This window comes from Piliocolobus tephrosceles, chromosome 15 (assembly GCF_002776525.5).
Source record: "Piliocolobus tephrosceles isolate RC106 chromosome 15, ASM277652v3, whole genome shotgun sequence".
Classification (NCBI taxonomy): domain Eukaryota; kingdom Metazoa; phylum Chordata; class Mammalia; order Primates; family Cercopithecidae; genus Piliocolobus; species Piliocolobus tephrosceles.
Genome location: NC_045448.1, coordinates 106,664,472 through 106,688,084, shown reverse-complemented (window position 1 = coordinate 106,688,084; position 23,613 = coordinate 106,664,472). Strand labels below are relative to the sequence as shown.

General features: G+C 38.5%; 1 protein-coding gene across 2 annotated transcripts in view; it reads right to left on the bottom strand.

Moving 5' to 3' along the window:
- TMEM131 (transmembrane protein 131) overlaps positions 1-23,613 on the bottom strand; it is a 243,055-nt gene that overhangs the window by 74,879 nt on the left and 144,563 nt on the right. For both annotated transcript variants that reach the window (XM_023211442.2, XM_023211443.2), the window contains exons 6-11: positions 12,124-12,240; positions 9,798-9,920; positions 4,805-4,885; positions 3,451-3,601; positions 3,297-3,353; positions 2,038-2,099 (exon numbers count right to left, since the gene is read on the bottom strand). In XM_023211442.2, coding sequence (XP_023067210.1) covers positions 2,038-2,099; positions 3,297-3,353; positions 3,451-3,601; positions 4,805-4,885; positions 9,798-9,920; positions 12,124-12,240 — 591 coding nt within the window. The remainder of the gene's footprint in view (positions 1-2,037; positions 2,100-3,296; positions 3,354-3,450; positions 3,602-4,804; positions 4,886-9,797; positions 9,921-12,123; positions 12,241-23,613) is intronic.

Here is a 23,613-nt window from a genome sequence, read left to right as displayed (position 1 = left end):
ACAGTGAGCTCCATGGGGTAGGGAACTCCGGTGGTCTGATCCACTGCTGTATTCTCAGTCAGCACAGCAGCTGGCATATAGTTGATGCTCATCAAATATTTATTGAATGGGTGAATGAAAGAGGAAACAGAAAACCACCAAAACACTGGCAGAGTTTGGGCTTTGGATATTATAAAAGACATACACATAGGTAGGTACAGATGTATTATATTAATAGATATATATAGGTTTTTAACAGAAATACTGACTGTGCAATTAAAATGATATATTCATAAATATGTGATTGCTAAGTGGCACTGTACAATATACTTTATGTTTCATATACCTTTTACTCTTTTTTTTTTTTTGAGACAGAGTCTTGCTGTTACCCAGGCTGAAACACAGTCGCGCGATCTTGGCTCACTGTAACCTCCAGCTCTGAGGTTCAGGCAATTCTCCTGCCTCAGCTTGAGTAGCTGGTACTACAGGTGCGTGCCACCACACCTGGCTAATTTTTGTATTTTTAGTAGAGACAGGGTTTCATGTTGGCCAGGCCGGTCTTGAACTCCTGACCTCAAGTGATCCACCCGCCTCAGCCTCCCAAAGTGCTGGGATTACAGGTGTGAGGCCACCATGCCTGGCCTATTTTTGCAATTTTTATAGTTGTGTAAGTCACTTCCAGAAAAAAAAAAAAAAAAAAAGCTCTCAGTTTTCCTATTTAGAAAACTAGGACCACTGCACCTTATAGGTATTAAAGTAATACAGTTACTACATAACAGCACTAGCCTAGTGCCTGGCTCAGTAAGAGCAAAAATGTTCACCTACAATGTATCCAAAAACTCCTTAGTAAATAAGAAAAAGGACAAACGGGCCTATTTAATGCCATGTCATAAGTGAACTGAATACTAGTTCTTCACATTCTTAGGGTTAATTGCCAATTTCATTTTTCTATAAAATGTTCATTGAAAAAGATATTTGTTTTAGTCCATTCATTGTATGTAAAAAGTTAGGCTGGTTTGCTCGGGCTTAGTAAAGGTACTTTCCCATCAAATCCCCAAATCACACTGGGAGAAATGCTACGTCAGATATGAGGACGCTGCCTGCACCCCGATCCCACTGGTGAGGAAGGTCACTGCGCATCGGAATGTGGTTACCTGGGACGACCATCTCTTGTTTCCTTGCTGGGGTTCGTATATTCTTCTCTCTTTGGTCTACTCCACCAGCTGGTGATAAAATCTGGGCATGGCCATCGATGGACAAAGGTCCCTTAAATCTCAAGCCCACATGATCTATATCTCATTTTATCAGTTCACAGGAGTTTCTGGTATCAGCACAAATCATAGTAAAAATGTTCTATTTTCCTATATAATGATTCCCTATGTATATATGTTAGGGACCTCATCAGAGAGAGAGGTTGTGGGCCAAAGCAAAACTTACATATCCCCTTTTTCCCTAAAACGATCTAACGGCACCTCAATTCCACTATATGGCCTAAAAGTAACTTATTCGGTACATATGTGTGAGGGAGTTTATAGTTTATAGTTTATAATGTGCTGTCTATGGTAGTTCAGTAACTGCTAGTTAGGGAGCTTGCGACAGACAAGTGTTAACAGCACTTTACCACTACCTACAACATTTTTTTTTTTTTTTGCTTATTTTCTTCCCAATTCATCTGACTCTTTTTCCTCTTTCCTGCCCATACCTTAACTCCAACAACCAAATCTGATAAAATCCTTATAACCTGTTTTTCTTTCCACATGGCCCACAGATTTTACGATTTATCAGAACAGGCCTGTTATATGACTGTGCCTGTATAAGAAACTCATGAACTTTGGTTCAAACTTACTTTGAAAAGACTGCCTATTTCCCTCTCATCCTTAAAATCTGGGTGGCTGGGGCGGAACTGGTTTCTCATATCACACTTAGAACCAAAATGTCACGAGGTCATCACAAAATAGAATTCTTTTAGAGTAAGGGTTTAATTATTTTTAACTTTGTAATACATTTGAAAACAAAGAATATATAAATTAGAAAAAAAAAAAAGAAGTAAAAACTTACTGTTATTGGTACATCTTTTGTTCCTGAATTTAATAAATGAAGGTTTAAAACTTTTGGTAGATCTGTTAAAATTGAGGAAAAGAAATATTTCTTAAAAAGGTGTGCTTTTAAACCAAGTTAGAATCTTTACCTTGTAAGACATCAAATTGAAGCTATCAATTTGTGAAATACAATGACAATAACATTAATAAAAAGAAACATTAGGTGGTAATTGCTTTACTCATAAGGACATTGTGTATTATGAGAACTGTTCCCTCTTAAACCAGATTTTTGAAAACCCCAAAATATACACTTTTTTTTTTTTTTTTAATGAGACAGAATCTTGCTCTGTCACCAAGGCTGGAGTACAGTGGCGCATTCTTGGCTGACTGCAACCTCAGTCTCTAGCGTTCAAACGATCCTCCCACCTCAGCCTCCTGAGTAGCTGGGATTACAGGCATGTACCACCATGCCCAGCAGACTTCTGTACTTTTTTTTAGTAGAGATGGGGTCTCATCATGTTGCCCAGTCTGGTCTTGAACTCCTGGCCTCAGGTGACCTGCCTGCCTCCACCTCCCAAAGTGCTGGGATTATAGGCATGAGCCATCATGCCCAGCCTCCAAAATATTATTTTTTTAGTGAACTCAGACATTACTAATCTTTTAGCTTTTCAGCAAAACATAATGAGGCAAATTAATAATTTACAATGTAAAAATATATTAAAAGCAAATCTAACTTTTAAAGATGTGGTCTTCAATCTTAACTACATTTTATTATATATATAGTCCATATACATCCCAAATTACAAGTACTCTTAGTTTTTCCTTAGTAAAATTCTTTACTCAGTTGTTTTTAATTGTAGAATTTGAATTTTCTGAACAGCCGTGACAAGCTTTTAACATTTTGTCACAATGTAATTTAATAACTCATATCTAAACAAAATCCAGAAGTAAAAATCAACACTGAGCATAACTGAATCCATGAGCAACCGGATTAAGAAACTAGAAAACTACTTTCTGCCTCAATCTTCCATTTAGATGACTTAAATTATCCCATGGCCTGGTTTTCCAACCTGGTAAGCAATGCCACCCACCCCTCAGAGAAATGGGGTATAAACTGGTGAATGCACTGAGTCTGAAAAGAAGATTTGTACAAGATCATGCAACCCACTGCGAAATAATGTTAAAGCTGAATTACAAAGTATAGTAGAGCACTGAATACAGGGATTTTAAGAAAAACAACAACAACTCCATAAAGACTCTTTTAAAAGATTTTTTTACCTTGTGTTCTTAGTGTACCAAAATCTAACATTTCAGTTGAGGAATAAATTCCAGGAGCTTGGAAAAAAGAAAAGTCAACAATTATTGTTCACTTTGCCAGAGTAAGCTACACTGAAAACAAAACAACTTTCGATTTCATCAGTTTTCTACTAACCTGTTGTAACTTCAACCTCAACAGGAAGAATGATAAACTCTGTGCTGTCTGAAGCATTGGTCTTTATTCTTATGAAGGCTGTGTGATTATCTGCTTCTCTAGATGAAAAACTGGCTCTCATCACTCCCTTGGTTTCATAAGGAGGAATTTCCTGACAAGTTAACAGACCATAATGTAGCACAGCGTTCGTAATGGAGCAAAACCACCATAGTTTATTGAACTGGATGACACTGACTGAAATATGAGTATTTTATATACCTATTAATACAAAATGCACTGCTAATTAAACCAATATGTAACACACACTCCATTTCTGGAGAACTTTAAAATGTGAAAAATGTGCTGCTGAGAATCTATTAAATATGATATGAAAAGTAGGCAAAGTAAAAGAAGTCAAATGATCTGAAAACAAATTGTCAGTTACAAAAGCCCCATTAAAAGGTAAAACTAATCTACAAAACCAGTTATTTTCTAACATTCTAGTTAGTGGTGTTTGTGTATATAACTCAGTCTTGAAATTTAACCAACAGAAATGTCACCATCAGAGGAAAATACAGAGTAGACAGAATCAAGAGGCTGTGTGTGTGTAACAGCAGTTAATAAAGAAACTCTGATTCTCAAACCTTATTCCTGGTGGTAAAATTTGTGTCCCTCCAATCAGAGATGAGTAGTGATCTGAGTGACCTGGGTATGGAACTGAATTGACCACAATTGCCTTCTCCCTCCTGGATTAAAGCATGTAAACATTTTTAAAACTCTCACATGGCAAGAACCTTTACAAATAAGGTTCTCTTACATATCTTTAATTTGGTTAATATTGTTAAATATTCAACAATATTGAAGGTGAACATAGATCACCTTCAAGAATTAAAAATTTTCTAAGTCATCACAGGTGCTTGCCTAGGTTCCCTCTGCAAGTGCCATCTCCTTTACCAGTGGTGAATATGAACGTTCAATTACTTACCTTCAAAAACAAAACAAAACCATAATGAATCCTTCCTACATTTTTTTAATCCTTTACTTTTTTTATGTGTAAAGCACATCATAAATTATCAGACTCAGAGATAACTTTACCCATATAATTCTGAGAAAGAATAGCTGAAGTTACTTTCCATGTAGTGGGGTAGAACTCCCACCAATTTTATTCACTGTCCTTTCCAAAAATTACTACTTATATTCCTTCCTCACTCTCTCCTCCAATTTTCATATATACTTGACATAAATTAACATTAAGACAATGATTAAAGAGAAGTCATCCATATTTGTTCAGCCTATAAGGAGTTACGTATTTTCCAGTTTAAGAATAATTGGTTTCATGGGAGCACACACAAGAGAAAACCAGGTTACAACTCACCCACAGTTTTCTGGTACCTCCTTGTTGACCCGTTGGGAGTTCTAGGTGAAGGTCTCCTCCACTAGAGTACATTTCTACAACCTGGGGCAAAAGAGCACATGATGGCTAAGTTCAAAGTCATATTCTCAAAGCACGTGATTGCTATTACAGAGAAATAATTCTGACACCCTAATTGTTTATCACAAAACATTCAAAAACATTTAAAGATATAAATGTAGGATATGTATCATATCATTAAATTCAGTGCTCTGTATGTGTAAGCAATTGTGGTATTTTTAATAAAGGTAACTTTGAAAATTTTACTTAGAAACAGTGAAAGGATAATAGTTGTTCCAGAGACCAGATTTTAGAAGTAACAGGATACTTTTTTTTTTCCAAAGGGAATAATTTACAAAAATTACCAAGTTTTGGAAACATAACTTTTGTTTTTCTTATAGTAACATAAAGTGCTTCTTTATCCATACATTTATACCAAGATCCAGCAGTGGATCTACCATAACTGTGAAATGGTGAAGAGTGTAAATATTACTTTGAGATATATACAACTCTAGTGGAACATGAAAATATGTGGTTTCTACTGGAAGAAAAAATATTTCTGTGGCTTATGCTTAAGCTTATGATTTTTTTAAAAACAGCTTTATTATCACTGATGTAAAATAAATACTACCTATTTAAAGTATACAACCTGATGAATCCCGACGTATTTGGGCATAAAACCATCACTGTAATTAAGACATTAAATATATCCATTATTACCAAAAGCTTCCTCATGCCTTGTGCAATCCATTCATCCTTCTCTGTCCCTTCTTATTTTTCTAGGCAACCACTGATCTGCTATCACTTCAGACTAGCTCATGTTTTCTGGAGTTCTATGTAAATGGAATAACAGCATATATACTCTTGTGTCTGGCTTCTTTTGCTCAGTGTAATTATTTTGGGGTCTACCACATTGTTTATGCATTAATAGTTCGCTTCTACTTGATGACTATATTGCAGTTTTTCAATCCACACACCGAAAGGACATCTGAGTGGTTTCCAATGTCTGGCCATTAGAGAGAAAGCTGCTATGGATACTGAGCACAAGTATTGGTGTGGACATCTGCTTTCCTTGTTTTTGGGTAAATATATACAAACAAAACGGGTCATAAGGCAGGAGACTCTTCTTTAAAGGTAAGTTAACCCTAGCTCTTAAAAGAAAACATACATTTAATTCAATTACATTTGGGGTGAAGCTATGAGAAGGGGTGGAAAACGTTCACTTGTTTCATCACAAGAAGTCCTCCAGGAGTGAACAAAAAAGGACAAAGCAAGAAAAATGGCAATTCTTCAGTATAAGCTTAAAGGTTTTTTGTATTTTTGTTTTTTTGAGACAGAGTCTCGCTCTGTCGCCCAGGCTGGACTGCAGTGGTGTGATCTCGGCTCACTGCAAGCTCCGCCTCCTGGGTTCAAGCGATTCTCCTGCCTCAGCCTCCTGAGTAGCTGGGATTACAGGCACACGCCTCCACGCCCAGCTAATTTTTGTATTTTTCGTAGAGACGTGGTTTCACCATGTTGGCCAGGCTGGTCTCGAGCTCCTGACCTCGTGATCCACCCGCCTTGGCCTCCCAAAGTCCTATGATTACAGGCGTCAGCCAACCTTCCTGGCCCCTTAAAGGGTTTTTTTTTGTTTGTTTGTTTTTCGGTAGGGGCTGGGGAGTTGCTGCTATAAAAGTAATGCGTTTACAAAAGACTGATAAGCTGTAGATTGTATTATGTCTTGCCTCCTGATTTATTACAGTGCTCATCTATAGTGCTTATTGTATTAATAATAATTAATAATAAATGATAGGACAACTGTAGAACTTTTTCTGGAAAACCAGAAAACATCACATATTATTTCATTAATCTTTCCAGGTATCAAGCAAACAAGTATAACAATGCTTAAAAACAGAAGATTAGACCAGGCACAGTGGCTCATGCCTGTAATCCCGGTACTTTGGGAGGCCAAGGTGGCGGTGCTTAACTTGAGCCCAGGAGTTGCAGTCCAGCCTAGGCAACATAGTGAGACTCTGTCTCTGCAAAAAAATAAAAAGCATTAGCCAGGTGTGGTGGCGTGCACCTGTAGTCTCAACTACTCAGGAGACTGAGGTGAGAGGATTGCTTGAGCCTGGGAGGTTGAGACTGCAGTGAGCCAAGACTGCACCACTGCACTCCAGCCGTGCCTGGAAAACAAACAAACAAACAAATAAACAAACAAACAAAAAAGAACCCCCCCCCCCAAGAAGATTAAAAGGTCGCCTACTGATAACAGAGAAAATGAATACAGAAATAGAGACAGAAAAAGCCTAAATTACAAAGTCAAAGAAATAATTACATTAAAACTAGGAACCTGACACATTCTTTATTTTTAGTCCAGTGCTATTTGTTCTAATTTAGTATAGTTTAGGAAAAAAAAGGAAGCCAAGCATTATATACAGAATATATTATGTGTAAACAAATTCCCACAATAAATGTTTCTGTGCCCGCATGCTTGCATGCACAGAGAAAGGTCTAGAATGACACATACAAGGTGGCAAAAGTGGTGTCCATGAGGAAGGGCCTGGACTGCAACTGTGCTGTCTATGCAATAGCTATCAGCTACATGTGGTTATTTACATTTAAATTAGTTGAAATAACATTTTGGCCACCCTAGCAGAATTAAAGAGCTCAACAGTCACACGTAGCTAGCAGCCACTCTTTTGGACAGAACAGGGAAAGAACTATTCCATCATCATGGAAAGTTCTGCTGGACAGCTGGACTGGGAAGCAGGAAGTTAAAAGGGACGTTTTTGTTTCACTCATGTTTGAATTGTTAATATTTTTTTCCTGAGAACATACTCATGTGTTTATGTTGTACAATCAACAAATCATATGCATTTTCTCATTTTACAATATTTTCTTATTGTAATATTGACAAGACTAGTGACACAGAAAAACACTGGACTACAAGGTGAAGAATGTCTTCCCAGGTAAACAATCTATATTTGGTTTTAAGAGAGCAGCTTTGGTGTTCCATTTGCTCTCTTGTGTAAATCTTGAATTAAAATGTTTTAACTGGAAAAAGACGACATGAATTTAATTCAAAGTGATCACTGTGCTGGGCGATAGCTTGCTAACTCCAAAGGCTGAGGAGAAAAGGTACAGACTGCAAGGCGACTCCAGCAGTTGTAGACTGACCAACATCTGTTGAGTCCTGCAAGCTCCATCCTTGTGGTCTGGCCACCACAATGAGGCAGCAGCCTTGGAGCAGTCTGGAACAGCCCTTCTAGGGCAGAGCGGGCAACTCATGCAGCCGGGTCTACCGGAGTAAGAGGTCAGGCACAGTGGCTCATGCCTCTCATCTCAGTACTTGGGAAGCTAAGGCAGGAGGAATGCTTGAGGCCAGGAGTTCAAGGCTGTAGTAAACCACGATCATGCCACTGCACTCCAGCTTGAGTGACAGAGTGAGATCCTGAACGCTGTCTTTTTTTTTTTTTTTGGAGTCTCACTCTGTCGCCCAGCCTGGAGTGCAGTGGTATGATCTTGACTCACTGCAAGCTCCGCCTCCCGGGTTCACGCCATTCTCCTGCCTCAGCCTCCCAAGTACCTGGGACTACACGCGCCCACCACCAAGCCCGGCTAACTGTTTTGTGTTTTTAGTAGAGACAGGGTTTCACTATGGTCTTGATCTCCTGACCTCGTGATCCGCCCACCTCGGCCTCCCAAAGTACTGGGATTACAGGCATGAACCACTGTGCCCAGCCTTTTTTTTTTTTTTAAAGGAAAAAAAGCAGCAAGAATTTCGGACGTTTCTATATAGCTTTGTAATAACGGCCAGAACAGGGAAACTACACCATTACCTAAAGTATCAAAAGGACGTAAACGACAGGATAGTGAGGATAACAGGGAATACTTCCCACCTGAAAAGCAGGACATAAGAGCAGGTTTTTCTGTGATGCAGACATCCAGCTACAAAAATTAAAACTGGGGCAGAGTACTTTTATCAGTAGCTATCTTCACCCAGATGTTGCCAAGTGCTGGGGAGCGATTTCTTTCTTGCTGCTTTCGCTTATCATTTCTAAGCATTTCACTATTCAGGCTCTGAACATGTCCCCTGGTTCTTCCTCATTTCCCCTTCTGTTGTTTACGAACAGTTATACCAGGGTGGTCTGGGACAACCATTTTAGTTGCCAAAGCCCTACACTTACCACAAAATACAGTATTTTTTTCCTCCACCTGTCATTTTCAAGCTGCTTTAAGTCCTTCAGTGTTGGTCTGAAAGAACTCTGGCACCCTGGACTATTCTAGAAAGCATTCACATCTACTTTTAACGCAGACAACACCACTAGAAGCCACAGACGTTGCACATGTCACACAGTTAAGTCCCTAGGATGTAAGGTATACATTTCAGAAAACCTCTGAAGGAATGACACTAACCACTCCCACTGTGAAAGAGACGAGCTGGTGAGGAGGAACTTCACACTTGAAAACAATTACTACTAGAAGATTAGGGAAGACAAGAAGTTGAATTTTTAAAATAAAAAACAAGTTTACTTTTAATCATAATTCTATATTACCCTTTCCCTGGATTTTAATTTCTAGGCTGCCATCACCAAAAATTTATTATTTCCAGAAATAAACTTGAACTGTTTTAAAAAACATGGATATTGGGCCAGAAGGTGTTGAAATGCAGGGAAAAAAAAAGCAGCCTTGTGTAGCTAAAAACTCTTCTTTAAATGCAGAGCTGCCTAAACTATAACACCAGAGAAGCCACAGTTGTTTTAAAAATGATTCCAAAAATTCAAAATCCAGACCACTGTACTCCAAAATTCAGACTCCAGCAAGCTGTACTAAAAGTAATACCCCTCTTCAATACATCTATAAAGCTCTATTATTTTAAATAGTCTTGGAAACTGTAACAAACTGAGATTTCATGCTAAGACATTAATTCCCACACCAAGATGAAGCTTATTCAAAATCAGCATCATAAACTCACCTGTAAAGGCTCGCTGTGAGGGTTGTGGATGTTTATTATAGGTGAGAAACTACTATTCACAGGGACTCTGGCCCCAAGGAATGGCCTCAATCGATATGGATTTGGAACTCCAACACCAAATACCTGTTTCAATGGAGGAAAAAACAATGCAATTTTAGTTGTTTTTAAAATTAATATTTTTAGTTATAACTGATCTAGGGAGACTGGCAAATCTAATTTATATGGAAAAATATTAACAATCCCTTTATTTTAAAAAAAACCCCACAAATGCTGTTTCTGTACATGATTTGGCTACATATTTGATTTACTATGTAAGTGAATTCAGAATGATTTCTTTAATATATTAGAAATCGAATAATAGTCCTTCAAGAAGGCATGCAATAGACAAAAGAAGAAAATAGGGAGTCAAAAGATTTCCTGACCCCAACCATCAGAAGATGGATCCACCGCCCAGGTAACTTCTCAAATACCAAGCCTAGACCCAGCTCATTCCCACATGGGATGGCCCTAGGTTGACTAAGCAGGGTAAACCAGTAATTCAAATGATATTATTAATATACTGCTATTTATTAAGTGTCTATGAAGTGCTAGGTGTACAATAGTGAACAATTCAACAGTAAAAAAACAGATAATGTGCTGGGTCTCATGAAACTTACATCGTAGTACTGGAGACAGACTGGATACCAATAAAAAGATTTTTTAAAAAAATCCCTCTGCTACAGTGTGAGTAACAGACGGCTGTAGGTGTTGGGGGAGAGTGGAGGGCATTCAGACAGCTGAAGTGTAATCCAGCAAGAGTGGCTTGGAAGACAGCAGTGGCAGTGAGGCGGAGGGAAGTAAACAGACTGTAGATATATTTGGGAGGAAGACTTGGTGAAACATTAGATGTGAAGAGGTAAAGAAAGAAGACAGCTGGCCACTGGGGTCACCATGGGAACAACCTGATCATGACCCTCGACAGTCCAGATTGGCTGTGATCACCTAGGTCTGTTGGGAGACGCCGTCACGGGGCAATGACTTTCATTTTTGTGACAGTCTTTTCATTTACTCAACAAGTACATGTGAAATGGGTATGATCTGTCTAGCACTTCAAAATTACTGAACCAAGCATCAACAGCGTACTGAATGTCTACTAAGCAATCGTTAGATTTACTCACCATACAGAAACAGAAGACACGGTTCTTACTGAAAGGGAACCCTGACTCTGACCCTTATTTTATATGATGTGTCAGAGTTAATGGGTACTGGGGAGAAAATGTTTAAAAAAACAAAACAAAACACACACACACAGGACCTGTAATTGTCAGAGCTAACACTCGAGTTCCACTGGCAGCACAGCACAGTGGTAAAGATTACGGTCTTTATAGTTACAAAGACGTGAGTTTGAGTCCCCCTCAATAACTTACTAATAGCACGGGCAAACCTTTTAAAACTTCAACTTCAACAATAACTGTATCTATACCATAGGCAGTAGGGCATGTATAGTACACTGCTGGACAAATATGAGCATGAGCAATTATTGTTAAGAATCTTTGTTTTTTTTTTTTTTTTTTCTTTTAGAGACGTGGTCTTGATGTGTCACCCAGGGTGGAGTACAGTGGTGTAATCATAGTTCACTGTGGCCTTTAACTCTTGAGCTCAAGTGATCCTCCCACTTTAGCCTCCTGAGTAGCTGAGGCTACAAGTGCTCACCACTGTGCCCAGTTAATTTTTAAAAATGTTTTTTGTAGAGATGAGGTCTTGCTTTGTTGCCCAGGCTGGTCTTGAACTCTTGGCTTCAAGTGAGCCTCCTACCTTGGCCTCCCACAGTGCTGGGATTACACATGTGAACTACCATACCCAGCCTTAATAGTCTTGATATACAAAAATCTTGATTCACAAACAGAATAACAGCTGATATACAAAAAGATTTACTATGTGACTCCTACATACATTAACTTTCCTTAATGACCTAAACCAAAATTCTATGTAAAAATAAGTTTATAAAAAAAACTTAAAGTAGGCATGAATGTTTTAATCTTGACACTATTATCAAGCGTGCTTCATAAGTGTGTAAAAGTAAAAATTAAACAAGAATGTGTAAGTCAGTATGAAAGTACTTTTCACTATTGTCGACCAATCTTACATTAACACTTTAGCTGTCGCTTTAAAATCACCTGTTCAGTCTCATTTGAATACAGATACTCACTGTAAGTATAACAATGCTCTAAGTCTAAACTCCTACCTTTTCTATTATCCTCTGAGTTCCTGAGTTCTTAAAAGGCTGGCACATAAGGCAGAGGTAATGATCATATTGTATAAAATAAGTTTTACTTCCGGCTCTTACCTGGTAAGTAAATACCCCATGATTAGATGTATTAATAAATAAAGTATTTTCTACATTTCCTACTACTCTTGCAAGAAAAACTACATCAAACGATGTATTTCCTCCTGGAAGAATTTTCTGAAACAGAAAAGAAATAAAGTTAAATTCATAACAAGAAAAAAAATGATACAGCTCAAGTTCCTGAAATAAGTATCTTAGAATCATTTCCATAAACTAGTTTTTCCTTTAAAAGTTTAAGATTTAAGTTAGCAATGGAAAATAATTAAAAAGATGTCTTCCATATTGAATGTCTACGGTCACACATCCTTTGTCCATTATAGACACAGCCTTGTACAGCAGATGGTTTCCTAGATTTTGTTCATTTAACAATCACTAGGCTGGCATGAAGTACCTAATTACAGGCTGTTTCATGATCAAAAATCAGATATAAGTTGCATTAAAGCTGAGCTTTTCATATAGATATACTACTGTACTACTAAGCAGTGACTTGTTTTAGCCTAAAGAATAAGCCCAGGCCTCAACCTTCTGAAATCTGCCTTCCATCTACACAAGAAACAAAATGTCCCGGCAACTTAAATAGGAAAGAAGGCAGGGGTAAATGTATGTGCAGGAACTCACTCCTGTTACTTTCTGCAAATTGAGAATGTCACTATAGTTAGTAAAGTAAAATGTTACTACCACAAAACAATAGGGCTACTCCCACGTTCAAGAGACTGAAATTGCGGTTCTGCGCCCTGCAACAAAGCCTTAAAATACATTTTAATATGTAAAGCCATCAACCTGTCTCATTCTGCCTCTATGGCTAGAACTCTAAAATGCTACCTAAATTATAGCTCAAAATATATGGTAGTAGGACTCTGGCTTCACCTTAGTCTGAAGAAAGATGTCTAGACAGAGTATGTCTCCTACATTACCACCAGCAAAAGAATAATTTACAAGTTGTGAATTTTTGTAATTATTCTTTTGTTGCACTACATTACTGTAATATAATGCAACAAAAGAATAATTACAGTAATTCACGACTTTTCTTGAACCCATCAGAGAGTGAGATTATCAACTAGTCCAAAACTGTAGGAAAGACAAGCAACTTCCAAGGATGGACGGAGTGGGAACACTGGCTCACCCAGGGCAGGGAAGGGAAGAAGAGGAGGCTATTATACAGGAGTGTCAGCTAAAAATGCAGCTAACATGTTTACACATGGCTACAGGCTGACTGTGTAAACATGCACCAGAGCACAAAAACCCTGGAAACTGTGGACACTGGTGCTATTCACACCCGAGCCAGAAATTAGCAACAGGAAGACATCTGGCAAACCCTCGAATAGTCTGAAATTAAACAACATGTTTCTAAAATAAGCCATGGGGGAAGTAAGTAGCAACAAGAGAAATTATAAAATATTTTGAATTGACTGGAAATGAAAGCACAATATTAAAATCTGTAGGTTGCAGGTAAAGCAATACTTGGAGGAAAATTTATAGCAGTACATGCTTATTTGGAACAGAAATGTTTCACATCAATAATCTACATTTCTGTTTTGAGACACTAGAAAAAGAATAAATTAAACCCAGAGTAAGCAAAAGGAAGGAAAATAGAGCAAAAATTAATGAAACAGAAAACAGAAAGTAGCCAAAAAAAAAAAAAAAAAATCAATAAAACTGAAGCTGGTGCTCAAAAACTCTGTAAAATGGATAAAACCCTACAAAGAGTGACTGTGTTAAAAAGGGAGAAGTCAAAAGTATAAGGAACTGAAATGTAGATATCACTGCATACCCTTTACACACAGAAAGAATGATAAAGGAGTATTACAAGCAACTCTATGCCCATAAATTTAACAGCTAGGAGAAATGGACACATTCTTTGACAGTCAGCTAGATATGACACAATCTGCCAAAGCTCATTCAAACTGAAATAGTCCTGTACACAGTTAAAATTTAATTTGTGGTTTAAAATCTTCCCACCAAGAAAAGCCCGAGCTTAAATGATTTAACTCGTGGAAATGAATTCTCTACCAACCATTTAAGAAAGAAATAATACCTACGTTACATAAACTTTCCAACACACAGGAGAGAACATTCATAATTCAGCATTAACCTGATATCAAGAGCACACAAAGACTTAAAAACTATAAGCCAACATCCTTCATAAACATAGAAACACAACTTTCTACGAAGTAATGGGAAACTGAATCGAGGCAAGATATAAAATAGGTAACACATCTTGACCAAGTAGTTGGGTTTCTTTTTCCATGTTGTGCTTTTTTAATGTTCAATTTATGAAAAATATGAATACTTTTTTAGTATTAGCCAATATGCACACACACAGAATTTCTTTTACAATATTAAATGTTTTACAAACCTTTCACAACTCGCTCAAACCTTTGGCTTAAAACAATCCTGTAACCCTCTAAACAAACCTGCTCCCACCAAATTTGCCATATTATCTTTCTCCAAAACACCTTGGATGTAAAACTGTTTCTTAAGTAGTCTCAATTACATGGAACAATGCTAACTCTTAGCAACTTTTAGCTTTGGTGAAAAACTTGGTAAATGTAAACCAAATATGAAATTCTAAGACCCTCCCCTACCATCTGAATGAACTCCTCCTCTCGGCCAAGAACACTTCCGAGTTAATCAGAACATCTAGTTCAGGCATTGTGGAAGAGGGGATTAGACACGCCTCATTATGTACCTCCAGTATTAACATTAACACAAACATTAGGTCTGAAAAGAAACATTTACAATCTATTTCCTCTGAAGCCTGCTACCTGGAGGCTTCTTCTGCACAATAAAACTTTGGTCTCCACAACCCTTCATCTTGACTCAGCCACTCCTTTCTACTGCTGATAACTCTTCTAACCAACTACCAATCGTAGTATGTTTAATCTGGCGAGTGTGGTTGCTCAAGCCTGTAATTCCAGCACTTTAGGATTCCGAGGAGGGTGGATCCCTTGAGCTCAGGAGTTCCAGACCAGTCTGGGCAACATGGTGAAACCCAGCCTCCACCGAAAAAAAAAAAATACAAAAAACTTAGCCAGGCATGGTGGCAGGCGTCTGTGGTCCTAGTTACTTAGGACACTGAAGAGGTAGGATCACTTGAGCTGAGTGGGCAGAGGTTGCAGTGAGCCAAGATCACACCACTGCACTCCAGCCTGGGTGACACAGTGAGACCCCGTATCAACATAAACAAATTAATTAAAAAGAATATGTTTAAATCTCCCTATGACCTGGAAGCCCCTCACTTAAGCTGTCTTGCCCACTCAGATCAAACCAATGTAAATCTAACATGTATTGACTTATGTAATATGCCTCCCTAAAATGCATAAAAACAAGCTGTGCCCCAACCGCCTTGGGCACATATCATCAGGAACCCCCTGAGGCTGTGTGACAGGCATGGCTGTAACCTTGGCAAAATAAACTTTTTACATTGACTGAGACCTGTCTCAGATATTTTGGGTTCACAATTACTAACCACAGGGATTCTGAGTGGAGGTGCCCCTGATCTTTGACAAATCTCCTGTCAGTGCTTGATACCAACTTGATCTATCCTTACCGCTCAAACCAATGAGACAATTTGCTGAGGCCTGGGAGATCCCCTCCCTCAAGAGAATCCCTAATATCCCCAAATTTGGTTGACATCTAAAGTTTATTTTACTGTACAACTTCTTTTATGGAGTTTTGCTTGCTTCCAACAGTGAAGGCAAGTTGCCTTGCTTCCATACTGATAAAAGGCAGGTAACTCCTTTCTGGAGTTTCAGCTCACCTCCAACAGAAAAGGTGAGTTTGAGTTTCTTCTTGCTTTTAAAATGGCAGAGAGCAGTCTTCAGCCAGGGCCCCATTCCTAGGTTAAGTAGCTGAATTGGGTTTCATTTGCTTTGTAAATTCTCCTTAATGACTAAAGGGTACAACTGACAACCAGCAACCAAGTAGTTTTTATCTTGGAAATGCAATTCCAGTTCAACATTCAAAAATCAAATCAATGTAATTTACTTAACAGACTAAAGAAAAAGCACAAGATCATCTCAATAGCAGCATGTAATTTGACAAAATTTAGTATCGATTCATGATTAAAAATCTCAGTAAACTAAGTCAATAGAAGAGAACTCCCTCAATATTATAAAGAACATCTGCAAAAACCCTAAAGAAGCTTGTCCATTTTGTGGTCCATGGGCTGCATGAAGCCCAGGATAGCTTGAAATGGGCCCAATGCAAATTTGCAAACTTTCTTAAAACATTGAGTTTCTGTGTGGTTGTTTTTTTTTTTTAGCTCATCACCTATCATTCGTGTATTTTACGTGTGGCCCAAGACAATTCTTCTTCCAGTATGCTCCAGGTAAGCAAAGATTGGACACTCCTGTCCTAGGAGCTACCATAGTATTTAATGGTGAATGACTGAATGCTTTTCCTCCAAAATTTAAAACAAGGCAAGGATGCCCTCTCTTACGACAGCTATTTAACACTGTATCAGAAGTGCAAAGAGGGCCAGGAGCGGTGGCTCATGCCTGTAATCCCAGCACTTTGGGAAGCTGAGGTGGGTGGATCACAAGGTCAAGAGATTGAGACCATCCTGGCCAACATGGTGAAACCCGGTCTCTACTAAAATTACAAAAATTAGCTGGGTGTGGTGGCACACGCCTGTAGTCCCAGCTACTCAGGGGGCTGAGGCAGGAGAATCGCTTGAACAGGGAGGCAGAGGTTGCAGTGAGCAGAGATTGCGCCACTGTACTCCAGCCTGGCGACAGAGTGAGACTCGATCTCAAAAAACAAAAACAAAGTGCAAAGAAGCACGAAAAAAAAAAAAAAATAAAAGGCATTACACATTAGTACAGAAGAAAAATCAGTTTTTATTCAGATAACATGGCTTTCCATACCGAAAAATCCCTATAAAAATGCTCCTAAAAGAGTTTTAAAAAGTCATGGGAATCAAGGTCAACATAAAATGATCAATTGTATCTCCATATACCAGCAATGAACAAGTGAAATTCTAATTTTTAAAAACATACTATTTAGGATAACACACACACAAAGAAATACTGAGGTATAAATCTAATAATGTGCAAGTTCTGTGAGCTGAAAACTATAAAACATTACTGAAAGTAACCGAAGAAGACAAATAAATGGAAATACTGTGTTCATGGGTTAGAAGACTCAATATTAGGTAGTTCTCCTGAAATGGATTTACATATCCAATGCAAGTGGAACCAAAATTTCAGTCTAAGAAGAAGTAACAACTAAATGCAATGTGAAATAGGATCCTAAAACAGAAAAAGTAGTACATTGATAGAAAAACTGATGGAATTCATAAAAATTCTTTAGTTAATGGTATCGTATTAATGCTAGTTTCCTGGTTTGAACATTGTACTATGATTATATAAGATGTTAATATCAGAAGAATGTTAGAGTGAGGAATATATGGAAAGTATTACTTTTCTGTACATTTAAAGTTAATTCAAAAGAACATGATAAAAATCTCAGATTTTTTTTTTTAAGAAACTGATAGGCTGATTCTAAAATTTACATGATAAAGAAAAGAAATAAGAAAAGCTAAGGAAATTCTGAAAGAGAAAAATCAAAACTGGAGGAGTCATAGTGTCTAATTCTAAGAATTATTATAAAGCCACAGTTATCAAAACCGTATGGGCTGGTGAAATGACAGGTATTTCAGAGTCTATTAGAACATATTAGAACATAGTGAAGAGCCCAAAACCAGACTCACACATACACAAGGTCAACTGACTTTCAACAAAAATACAGTGGGATTTCAATGAAAAAGGATAGTCTTTTTCAATGGATAGTCTTTTTCAACAGATAGTCCAGGAACAAACGAATATCCATATGCAAAACAAATCAAAACAATCCTCAATTCATATCTTATACCATAAACAAACAGCAGCTAAAAATGGACTGTAGATCTAAATCTAAAATCTAAAACTATGATGGCTGTCCCTCAGTATCTCTGGGATTGGCTCCAGGACTTCATGCAGATTCCAACACCTGTGGATGCTGAAGTCTCTGCTATCAAACAAAGCAGCATTTGCATATAACCTATGCCTATCCTCCTGGCTATGCACGTATCTCCCGGGGAAACTTTAAATAATCTCTACATTACTTGTAATACTTAATACAATGTAAATGCTATGTGAATAGTTTATACCATATTATTTGTCTGAACATGTATAGACAATAAAAGTCTTGTTCAGTACAGAAGCACTATTTTTTTTTTTTTCTCAAATAGTTTTGACCTGCAGTTGACTAGACCCATGGATAAGCAGCTCATCGCTGCAGAGGGCCAGCTGTACTTCGAGGAAAGAAAAAAATGGAGAAAATCTTTGTGACTTTGGATTAGGCAAAGATTTCCTAGCTACAACTCCCAAAGCATGACTCATAAAAGAACAATTTGATAAACTGGACACCATGAACATTATAAACTTCTGCTCTTTCAAAGATATAGAATGAAAAGGTATGACACAAACTGGAAGAAAAGACTTGCAAATCACGTATCACAAGAAAGACTCGTATCCTGAACACATAAGGAACTCTCATGAACTCAATGAAAAAACAAACAACTCAACTTAAAAAACAGGCAAAAGAACCGAACAGACACTTCACCAAAGAAAACATATGGATGGCAAATAAAAAGATGCTCAACATCAATTTTCACTGGAGAACGCAGGTTAAAATAAAAATGGCCTAACACTGTACACCGAGCTGAATGACTCGCATCACAGAACACACAAACCTCAGAATACGGCGTGCTAATAGCAACGTGGGGCAACCGAAACTCTCACTTGTTTCTCAGGGGATACAAACGGGTAGAGTTGTTATAAAAAAAACTGTTAAAATCTGTATGTAAATATTTACAGTGGGTTTAAATAATAATTCCAAACTGGAAACTCCCCAAAAGTCTTCAACTGGTGAATGAATAAACACACAGTGACACTGCCAGCCAATGAAATACTATTCCATAATAATTAAGTGGTACAAAGAACTGATACAGCCTACTACACCCACCAATATGAAATGCATTATGCTAAAAGAAAGAAGCCAGACTAAAAACACTATATGCTACATAGTTCCATTAATACAATCTTCTGGAATAGGCTACACTCAGTGGTTTGAGTTGACCAAGTTGTTGATTATATGACCTTGCGGGTTTGTCAAAACTCAGAACTATATACTAAAAGGTCGAATTTTACTGCAAGTATATTGTAATTTAAAAACAAACACATATAGAATATATATTAAATATATCTGTGTGTGTGTGTATATACACATATACATAAATATATATATGTACTATTTTGGGTGAATCCACAAGGGTTACGGACTCACTCAAGCATATTTTAGCCTGGACCTTTTTTTATGAGGGTCTCAGTGTTCATGTTCCCTTGGAATAAGAACAAATAATTGAATGTTTAGGTTTAACTGTTGGTGGGCAAGATTAAAGCCAAATTAACTTTAAAACAACAAAATCTTGAAAAGAAGTGGATAATATCACTGAGTTCAGGCAGTCCACCCACACGTTTTATTGTCGTGAATTTAATTCCACAGAATCGTATGACTGGTCACCCTTTCATCACCTTCCTAACTCCCTCTGACAATGTAAGGATTCACAGAACTGACACTGAGAGACACAGAGAGGACTCTCTGGCAATATGAACAAAACAAAATAAAACCAAAAATGACAATATCGTTTTCCCATCTAAGATGCCAGTGCCTGTAATACCGATGTTTTATACCATACCAAGAATAAAAAAAAGAAGAATAAGAGAATGTTAAAAAATGCAGACTTAACAGATCCTCAAATAAAACAAGGAGTGAGGATGACAAGTACAAACCCAAGCCACAGAAAGGGGCAGTGAGGAAAACTTATGTGACTCATTCTGGGCACTGCAGGAAGGGAGGAAAACTAACTTACTCTTAAAATTTGCACTATGTATCAGTACTCATGGAGGTGTGTGGTCTGAATCCCTGTCAGTGGTCTCATCAAGCAGAAAATTTAATGTTTCCTTGGTAGAGTTGAGACCACCAGTGCCATTCTCTCTGGGAAAACACACCCTTAATCCAGGCTGAACGTGACGGTAAGGTGCCCTTGAACTGTAACGTGGGTCTCAGTTTCCGATATTAAAAAACGTGAAAAAAACATCTACCTATGTAACGAACCTGCACATCCTGCACGTGTCGCTGAACTTAAAAGTTGAAAGAAAAAAAAAAAGTAGCAAAATTAGTACAATAAATGCTGTGTATCCACCTAAAAAAATCTGAAATATTCTCTAAAAAAAGTGACAGTTATAGAATTGTGGTATTCCCACCCAAGACCAGTTCTAGTGTCAATGAGGAGATTCCTGAAGCCTATGTGTATAATGGAAAATGTATCCAGAGGAAAACCGGTGTCCTTTAAAGTGTTTATGGGAACTTAATTTGATTTAAAAATGTCTCGATTCAAACAATACCCCTTTAAGGCCCATCTAAACTCCAAAGAGTTAGGAAAATCACCATGGATTGTTTAATTTTTAGTGCAGTTTTCTGCCACTATTGGAACTGGACATCTAGTATATAGCTGACGGATAGGAGATCTGAGTTTCTAGTAATACCACTAAGAAACTGTAATTTTCCCAAGTCAGCACTGTACCATAGCTCAGTCCCTGGGCTTTTTCTTTCCTTGGTGATCTCACCCAGATCCATGGCTTCATATCTACACTAGTGACTCCTAAATCTCTATTTCTAGTCTAGTCCTCATATACCAAACTCATATACTAACTGCCTACTTGCCACCTCCTCTTGGATATCTAGGAGATACCTGAAATCTAACACGTCCAAATTGAATTACTGGTTGTACCTGCGAAACCTGCTCTACCTCTGCCTTCTTCAATTCAGCTGACTGCGACTTTGTCCTTCTAGTTGAGGACTAGAGTTCAGGACAAAACTCTAGAGTCAACTTTGACTCTTCTCTTTCTCTCAAATCCCACATCAGGAAATCCTGTTGGGTGTACCTTTATACAGGCATATCTCATTTTATTGTGCTTCGCTTTACTGCACTTCGCGGGTACTACCGTTTTGCAACCCTGCATCGAGCAAGTCTACCAGTGCCATTTTTCCAGCAGCATGTACTCACTTTGTATCTCTGTGTCACATTTTGGCGATCTTGAAGTATTTCCCAATTTTTCATTATTATTACATCTGCATGATCTGTGATCTTTGATGTTGCTACTGAAATTGTTTTAGGGCACCACAAACTATGCCCATATAAGATGGCAAGCTTAAAATGAAAAAGGTTACGTATGTTCTCATTGCTCCACCAACCACTGTTCTCCCAACTCCCCTCCTCTCCTTAAGTTTCTCTATTCCTGAGATACAATAATATTACAATTAGGCCAATTAGTCGCCCTACAATGGCCTGTAAGTGTTCGAGTAAAAGGAAGAGTTGCACATCTCTCACTTTAAACCAAAAGCTGGAAATGATAAGGTTAGTGAGGAAGACATGCTGAAAGCCAAGAGAGGCTCAAAGCTAGGCCTTTAGTGCCAAACAGCCAAGCTGTGAATGCAAAGGAAAAGTTGTTGAAGGAAGTTAAAAATGCCACTCACTCCAGTGAACACACACCTGGTAAAGAAGGAAAACTGCCTTACTGCTGATAGGGAGAAAGCTTTAGTGGTCTGGATGGAAGAGCTAAGCAGCCAAAGCATTCTCTCTTTTTTTTTTTGAGATGGAGTTTCGCTTGATGCCCAGGCTGGAGTGCAATGGTGTGGTCTTGGCTCACTGCAATCTCCGCCTTCCGGGTTCAAGTGATTCTTGTGCCTCAGCCTCCTGAGTAACTGAGATTACAGGTGCACACCACCACAACCAATTTTTGTATTTTTAGTAGAGATGGGTTTCACCATGTTGGCCAGGTTGGTTTTGGACTCCTGACCCGAGGTGATCCACCTGCCTCAGCCTCCCAAAGTGCTGGGACTACAGGCGTGAGCCACCACGCCTGTCCTTGCCACAGCATTCTCTTAAGCCAAAGCCTAATCCAGAGCAAGGCCCTGACTCTCTTTAATTCTGTGAAGACTGACAGAGGGGAGGAAGCTGCAGAACAGCTGGAAGCTAAAAGAGATCCATTCATGAGGTTTAAGAAAAGAAGCCAGCTCCATCACATAAAAGCGCAAGGTGAAGCATTAAATGCTGATGTCCAAGTTGCAGCAAGTTATCCAGAAGATCTAGCTAAGATCACTGATGAACACGGCCACGCTAAACAACAAATTTTCCATGTAGATGAAACAGCCTTCTGTTGGAAGATGCCATCTAAAGAGGACAAGTCAGTGCCTGGCTTCAAAGCTTCAAAGGACAGGTTGACTCTCTTATTAGGGACTAACACAGCTAGTGACTTTAAGTTGAAGCCAGTGCTCATCTGCCATTTGAAAATTCTAGAGACCTTAAGAATTGTGCTAAATCTACTCTGCCTGTGCTCCATCAATGGACAACGCCTAGATAACAGCACATCTATTTATAACAAGGTTTACTGAATATTTAAACCCCACTGTTGAGACCTAATGCTCAGAAAAAAGATTTCTTTCCAAATATTACTGCTCAGTGACAAGGTAACTGTCACCAAGGAGCTCTGATGAAAATGTACAAGAAGATGCAGTTGTTTTCACACCTGCTAACACAACATCCATTCTTCAGCCAAGGATCAAGGAGTAACTTCAAGCTGCAAAAGTCTTGTTATTTAAGAAATACATTTCTTAAAGCTATAGCTGCCACAAAGGGTGATTCCTCTGATGGATCTGGGCAAAGTCCACTGAAAACCTCCTGGAAAGGAGTCACCATTCTAAATGCCATTACGAACATTTGTAGCTGGGCACAGTGGCTCCAGTCTGTAATCCCAGCACTTTGGGAGGCTAAGGGAGGTGGATCACCTGAGTCAGGAGTTCGAGACCAGCCTTGCCAACATGGTGAAACCTGTCTCTATTAAAAAAAAAAAAAAAAAAAAAAATTAGCTGGGAGTGGTGGAGTGGGCCTGTAATCCCAGCTACTCAGGAGGCTGAGGCAGGAGAACTGCTTGAACCTGGGAGGCAGAGGCTGCAGCGAGCCAAGATTGTGCCAGTGCACTCCAGCCTGGGCGACAGAGCGAGACTCTGTCCTGGCGGGGGAGGGGGAAGAACATTTGCGATCCATGGGAGGAGGTTAAAATGTCAACAATAGGAGGTTGGAAGAAGTTAATTCCAACCCTTTTGGATGACTCTGAAGGGCTCAAGACTTCAGTGGAAAAGTCACTGTAGATGTGGCAGAAACAGCAAGAGAAAAGAATCAGAAGTGGCATCTATAGCTGTGAATGAACTGGCGCAATCCCATGATAAAACGTGAACAGAAGAGTTGTTGTTTCTTAGGGATGAGCAAAAAAAGTGGTTTCTTGAGATGAAATCTACTCCCAGTGAAGATGCTGTGAATATGTTGACATGACAGCAAAGAATTTAGAATACCACATAAACTTAAGAGGCAGGGTTTGAAAGGAT